We start from the raw sequence: 7,226 nt of genomic DNA on the forward strand, positions 1-7,226 counted from the left end.
GTTTCCAGTATACGCACCCACCTTGTCAAGACCAGTAGTCCTGATGGGGACCAAAGACCGGTACTAATACGGTGGAACTCCATTGGTGGGTTGAAGGTTGGGTTTAGGACCAAGGTGTGAATTGAGTTTAGGTTAGTTTTAGGGTCAGGTAGGTACCTKTGAGGTTAGCCTTAGGGTTTGTGGTCAGGGTTAGGCTGTAGAAATGTAATGGAAGTCAATGAACGGTACTAATAAGTATAGAAATACAAACTGTGTGTGTGTGTGTGCGTGATATTTTGATTTAAATTTAGTTTCCATAATGCAATAGGCATGTTTCACAGCCTCTGCATGTGAATTTTTTTCTGTTAGCAAACCACGCAACAGATTTTAACAAACCGTTCATGAAGTAATCATTGGGTTGACGTTAACAACCAGTGGAGGATCTAGGATTTTTCTGAGTAAGAGACCACAGCATTCATAGAGGGGCCAAGGATTTAACATCCATGCACACAAATCCCTGTTTTTGGTTAGATGTAAACATTTAACCAGTCACACATGTTCAAACACTTTAATGTAAAGTAGTTAAAAAAGACTTGCAAAGTAAGTTCTCTTTATCTATTTATTAATTTTACATGCATTTTACTGTACATAGATAAAATACTCTCAAACACACAGCATGTGAGAAAATGCAGCCATTGTTTCTGAGTTGAAAGACTTCTCTTGCAGGATTGTTCACATTTTTTTAAGAACAGAAGACTTCTGTGAGCTTGATTTATGCTAGACATTCCTATTTGGCTTTGTTTCATATTCTGGGGATAAAAAGGGGCAGATATTATAAGATTTGTTCTTTTTCTGCTGCTTTTCATTTTATTAGATTTTTTGATTGTATGCTTTTGTTTTCTGTTGTGTATATCAGTATTTCCCAAAGTTGGGGTCGGGACCCAAMGTGGGGTCCTGAAACATCAAGGTGGGGTCTTGAGAAGATTTTCTCAATTAATTACATTTTTGCCTTAGTTGTTACAAAGGAGTGAGGTTAGTGTGTTTAAAATGGATAAATGTAGTATAAAAATATTGTCACTACTATGCCCATGTTCAGTTGACCTGATACAAATGTTTATCATCCAAAAATAGCTGGGGGCACAGGTCTCTGCTACTGTTATTTTGTGGGTCAAAAGCTGAAAAGTTTGGGAACCTGCACTTTGGTTCCCAAAGTTGGGCTTGGAACCCAATTATGGTTCATGAAGCACCTTGGATAATCTCCAGAAATCAATTTAAAGGGTAATAAAATAATTGCCGATGTAATATTTTCCCTATAACTATTACAAAAACACAAAATAAGTATAAATAAGTATTTATATTTGTGTACAAGCTGTTTAGATTGTCAAAAAGCCTGTGTTTTTAGGGTTATTAACAAAGTTCGTGTACTCAGACCAGTAATATTTGGGGTCACAAGTTTTTTGCCATGGATATTTTGTGGGTCAGAAGATAAAAAGTTTGGGAAACACTGGTGTATATAATTGCTTTAAATAAAATGGAAAAAAATTCTAACATTTTAGCGCCACCAGTGTTTGGACATGGAACTGCACCCACCATCGTCACTCCCAGGCTAAGGACAGATGAGTGACAGGACAGGGGCACTTCAGGGGGCCAACCAGATTTCAGCAGGGGCCAATGCCCCTGTGGCCCCGCCCCTAAAACCACCCCTGTTAAGAACTGATTAGCTTTTGGGGACAACCAAATTCAAGATGTCCACAACAGCAAACTAACCTCACACAACACTAAATTAGCTATAAAACTAGTAAATGAGCTAACATTTGGTGTGGTAGCTGAGTCACAATAGTCCAAGGGAAATTTTTTGCCCAAGACTTTAGCTTAAAGTGGTGTCAAACTCATTTTCACCAAGGGCCATATGGTGGCCTCCAAAAAGCCAGTTGTAATTAACTTTAATGTTTCATGTTTAACTTCAACTAAACATGAAACATCATGTTTATTGTCTCATTGCTACGGGTGAGCACTGATAAACAATAACTGGGCTCTATTTCCTGCATAGAAACAGTGTTTTAACACATCCTCTTATATCCATCCATCCATCCATCCATCCATCCATCCATCCATCCATCCATCCATCCATCCATTTTCTTCCGCCTATCCGGGGTCGGGTCGCGGGGGCAGCAGCTTCAGAAGGGAGGCCCAGACCTCCCTCTCCCCAGCCACTTCTTCCAGCTCCTCCGGGGGAACTCCAAGGYGTTCCCAGGCCAGCCGAGAGACATAGTCCCTCCAGTGTGTCCTGGGTCTTCCTCGGGGCCTCCTCCCGGTGGGACGTGCCCGGAATACCTCACCAGGGAGGCGTCCAGGAGGCATCCTTATCAGATGCCCGAGCCACCTCAACTGGCTTCTCTCGACGTGGAGGAGCAGCGGCTCTACTCTGAGTCCCTCCCGGATGACCGAGCTTCTCACCCTATCTCTAAGGGAGAGTCCAGCCACCCTGCGGAGGAAACTCATTTCGGCCGCTTGTATCAGGGACCTCGTTCTTTCGGTCATGACCCAAAGCTCATGACCATAGATGAGGGTAGGAACGTAGATCGACCGGTAAATCGAGAGCTTCGCTTTCTGACTCAGCTCTCTCTTCACCACGACGGACCGGTACAGCGCCCGCTTTACAGCAGACGCTGCGCCAATCCGCCTGTCGATCTCCCGCTCCGTTCTTCCCCCATTCGTGAACAAGATCCCCAGATACTTAAACTCCTCCACTTGAGACAGGGCGACCCCCCTGACCCGGAGAAGGCACTCTGCCCTTTTCCGTCCTCTTATAAACACTCATAAACAGTCATACGACTGACTAAATGTAAAATAAACACATAAATACTATTAAAAGTAAAGGCAGGAGAGTTTTACTCACTAAGCTGTGGTGAATATAGCTGCCGTCTTAAATTCGGATCTCTCCCATCTTTCAGGGAATTTCCATGTAATCAACATGCATTGTTTATGGTCAATGCTGGCTGTAAAGCAGCTTATTTTTAGGTATTAATACTGTGCCATCCAACTAAATTGCTCAGTGTTATTATCTTCCACCTTTTAAACCTTTGATATGACTATTTTCATATTAAGCAAAAAAAAGTTTTGGCAAGAAAAAAATAAATAATTATAACGCAAGACAGTGCTTGGCGGGCCAGAGGGGAGTTACCCGCGGACCCGTGAGTTTGAACCGCGTGAAAGTGATAACCATCAGATTCAGTCCTGTTTGTTAGCAAAAATGTTTCAGAAATCACTGAATGAATTTTAATTAAACTTTCCTAGAGTATTGGAACTACAACTGATCAACATTAAATCCATTTCAAGTCCACAGCTAATCAGCAAATCGGGTGTGGTAGTAGCTGTCATTCACAAGCCATCTCACAATTTTAGCTACAACAGCATCACTTTTCAGCACAATGTTAGTTTAAAACCATAGCTTGATAGGCAGAGATATGCATTCCCTAAAGGAATTATGGGCTTTTAATTATGTGTTAAATCTTTAATGCATAGGCTTCACTGAATAAAYCTTACTTTTAGCATCTCATCTTTAATAGGGCAGAGCTCGTATTAATCCTGTTTGTGTTTTGACTTGTTCAAGCACAAAGAACAGGTTTTACTCATTTTGTAAGAATGTAAATACAGTCGAATCTGAGTAGCTTCAACAACCGTCAGGGTGTGACAAAGAATTCTGCTGTCAAGACTGAAACGCAGAGTATGGATGAAGAAACTAGAGAAGCAGAAGATTCTCATAAAACACCTGGAATGTGCAGGTGCTTGTCTCTGAAAGAAGACACAAGCTTCTATACGGCTTTTGGTTTTGGTCTAGCTATGTAGATAAACATGTTTTTATGGCAATAATGAAAATCTCAGAGCCTTTTAAAGAATCATTGTTGAAAGTAGAKGGTGGAGAGAACTCATGTAGAACACATAAAACCTGTGGACAGATTTGATCAACTCATCTCTTCATTCTTAGGAATGACTCATCTGTGTGAACAATTCAAACTATTGTTTTCATTTTTTCTCTTTTTTTGACTTTTTTTACTTCCACATGCTCTGGGCTGTTTTAGAAATTCATACATCAAAACTTTCATCTCATTCAAGAGATGGGTGCAATGGCTTGTTTTTTTATATAACTTTTGTACTTTTCTAAAATTKTAACTTTTCCTTAGAAATACCACAATCACTTCAGTTTCTTCCAAAACATTCTTGTCTTTGAACAATGTAGGCACTTTATCTCCTGTTTATCTGACAGATTCCAGTTTGTTCACGTCAGTAACAAATTTTCTTCATACACAAAAGTTAGTTGTGGAGTTCCTCAGGGTTTAATACTCGGACCACTACAATATGTATAACATCCATTAGGTAAAATTTGTAAATAAATTTTCATTGACTGTCCTCAGTCATATTTATCCATTAACTCTGATAAGTCCAATAGATTACAAGCATGTTTCAAAGACATGAAAACCTAGCTTTCAGTTATCCCTCTTGGAGAATCAACCAGTTTCTGTCCGTTAGAGTGTCACCTTGTCTAACRGATAGAAATAGGTTGATTCTTGGGTTTCCTGGGCTGCTATAGGCATAAATTGACCATATGTCCTTACTCTGCCTCTGTCTCTACCGGCTCTGCTTTTCATGTTTGTATTTGTAATTATTTCTATCGTTAACATGGTTTTCTTCGTCTTTCAATTAGAAACTGCACCTGGACCAGCCATTTTATGTTTGGTTCCTGTTCTCTAAAACCGCAGCCGGAGTCGTTCCTTTCCACTGTCGTAAATGTGATACTCAGAACTGTGGCATAAAGTTCAACAATTGGTGTTTTATAATGTATGTGAATGTTTCTGTACTTTTGTTGTGTTATATAAACTAAATTGAATTMAATTTGAAATCTGCTAAAGCACCTTTGCTCTCTATATAATGCCACTTCTAGCTTGCCTTTTACTACATTTAGGTACTTTCCTTTAGCTACTTTTTTGTAGCTTACCACTATCAGTGTGTGGATGTGTGTGTGTGTGAATGATTAAAGGATAAAGTGCTTTGGGGTCCATGTGGACTTGACAGGGCACTATACTGTATAAGTTCAAGTCATTTACCATTTTCACTATACCTTTGCTACATAAGGTTTGTTTTTCCAATTACCACGATGCTATTTTTAGCATTTATCTACTGTTTTGCTCCTTTTAGCTATTATTCGGATTCTTTTAGCTTTATGCAGTTTCAGGTTCTTGAGCAGCAAATTTTTCACAGAAATAGTTGTTTCTCTTGGTCATATATTTTTTTTACCATTTATTGGAAAAAAAACTTTACAAAGTAAGTTTGACAAGCAGCTCCATCTTCACAATCAATGCAATAAAAACAAAAGGAAAATTAAAAAAAAAACTTTCTTGCCAAGACTGATTTCAGACAGAGCTACAAAATATACATACATAATTCAATTTACACATCATGTACATCTACTTAAATAATATTAATCAGCTCATTTCAGTGTAGCACTTGTAAAATACCTTTGTGAACCAGACGGGTTTTGTTAAAAAAAATAATAAAAATTCAGAAGGCAGAGTACAAAGGCACTGGATTTGAACCCAGATGGGTGGAACTCATCTCACTGAACTGAATTCATCTGATCACACAGCTGATATTTCAGGACCCAGTCCTTTTGATTATCTGCAGGTGAAAGAATGGCTTTGTCTGTATTTGTCAGCAAAATGGACAACATGAACCACTTGACAAATCTGAACGAAAACCAAAGTTATCAATGGACGCACGTCAACAGATTTCATTTTAGAGAAAATCTAACTGAAGACGGTGACCACAGCAAACACAAAAAAGGTTTTAACTTGGGCAATTTGACATATAGAGTCAAAATTTGGTGTTTTAGTTGCTGAGAATCCTCCACAACACATACGCTGAGCCTGATGTCACATTTGATTGTGTATAACATTATTTTGTGGTTTCTGACCAAACATGTACAGCTTTGTTGTTAGTCTAAAACCCTGGTATGACAATATGCGTTCCTTCAACTAACAACAGATCTTTAAGTTTAATTCAAAAGGTTTAAAGCAATCGTTTTTGCTAACAGTCCCCCCCCCCCCAAGGTTTGATATAATGCGATTATATMTTTTAAAATTCTCCAAGCTGCCTTTCTTTTTTTTTTTGCAGAGAGTCAATCTGTTTATGACTTCCTGGAATGCGCTGCGAGCTTATAAATACCAACCCTCCGCACGACACACCGGCTGATGTGTCAAAACAGAACTGGTTTTATTGGTGAACTTTGTCACAGCCTGCTGCTGCGACACAAATGACCTGAAACACACAAACACAAAGAAAACACTGGAAAAAACAACCTAAAATAAACAACATTAAGATGCTGCTGTTTGTTTGAAAAGTCCTCTCGAATAGAAGAGTTGATATCGGAGTGAGAGAGGTGCATAGGTTCTAAGGTCAAAGGTCAGAGGATTGCTTCGGTGCAGAACTAACCAAGTCGTGCAAGGCAAAACACAACATAAGGTGCATTACAACTTGGCTTTACCCAGCATGCACACACTTAGCTGCTTTAATACATTCTGTGAAATACTGCTGCTGTGAAATGATTGTTCTGCACACTGCACACATTCCTCTGAACATCCAGCAGAGATGCTGCAGACAGGCTGATGGCGTCTTCACCAGTGCGGCCGTCTCTGCAAGCTTAGGCAGACGGTTGCCCCGTTATCGCTCCGTTCACATCCTTAAGGGAGCAGCGACGGGATAAACATTGTGGAAGGAAGGAGGCGGGTGGGTGGTGGTTAAATGGGTCAGCTCAGGTCGGTGGACGTTCCGCTGATGGCACGAAACACGTGGAGGGAATTCTGAAGCAGAGAGCGCATCATGTCCTCCTGGTAGATCTGTCAGGAGAGGAAAAAACAAGATGAAAAAAGAAGCAAAGAARCACACTCTTAGAGCACACACACTGAGCTGGATGGGAGGATGGGATGCGGGTCAACACACAGTAAAAGCTGAAGATGGGTGAAGCCTGTTCATGTTGCCTGACTGTCGTTATCTTTTAATCTCAGAGTATACAGYGGGTAAAATAAGTATTGAACATGTCACCATTTTTCTCAGTAAATATATTACTAGAGGTGCTAATGACATAAAATTTTCAGCAGATGTCGGTAACAACCCAAGTGATCCATACATACAAAGAAATCAAACCATAAATGTCCAGAAATGAAGTTATTTGTAATAATGTGGAATGGCAC

At 39.8% G+C, this 7,226-nt stretch overlaps 1 protein-coding gene across 1 annotated transcript in view; it reads right to left on the minus strand.

Annotated features, from left to right (window-relative positions):
- Positions 1 to 5,264: 5,264 nt before the first annotated feature.
- dock11 (dedicator of cytokinesis 11) overlaps positions 5,265 to 7,226 on the minus strand; it is a gene marked incomplete in the record, with an annotated part of 150,499 nt that continues 148,537 nt past the window's right edge. Inside the window, 1 exon segment of the mRNA XM_014022950.1 lies at positions 5,265 to 6,872. Within this exon segment, the coding sequence (XP_013878404.1) occupies positions 6,783 to 6,872 (90 nt within the window).

This window comes from Austrofundulus limnaeus, unplaced genomic scaffold, assembly GCF_001266775.1.
Source record: "Austrofundulus limnaeus strain Quisiro unplaced genomic scaffold, Austrofundulus_limnaeus-1.0 Scaffold350, whole genome shotgun sequence".
In the NCBI taxonomy this organism is placed as follows: Eukaryota; Metazoa; Chordata; class Actinopteri; order Cyprinodontiformes; family Rivulidae; genus Austrofundulus; species Austrofundulus limnaeus.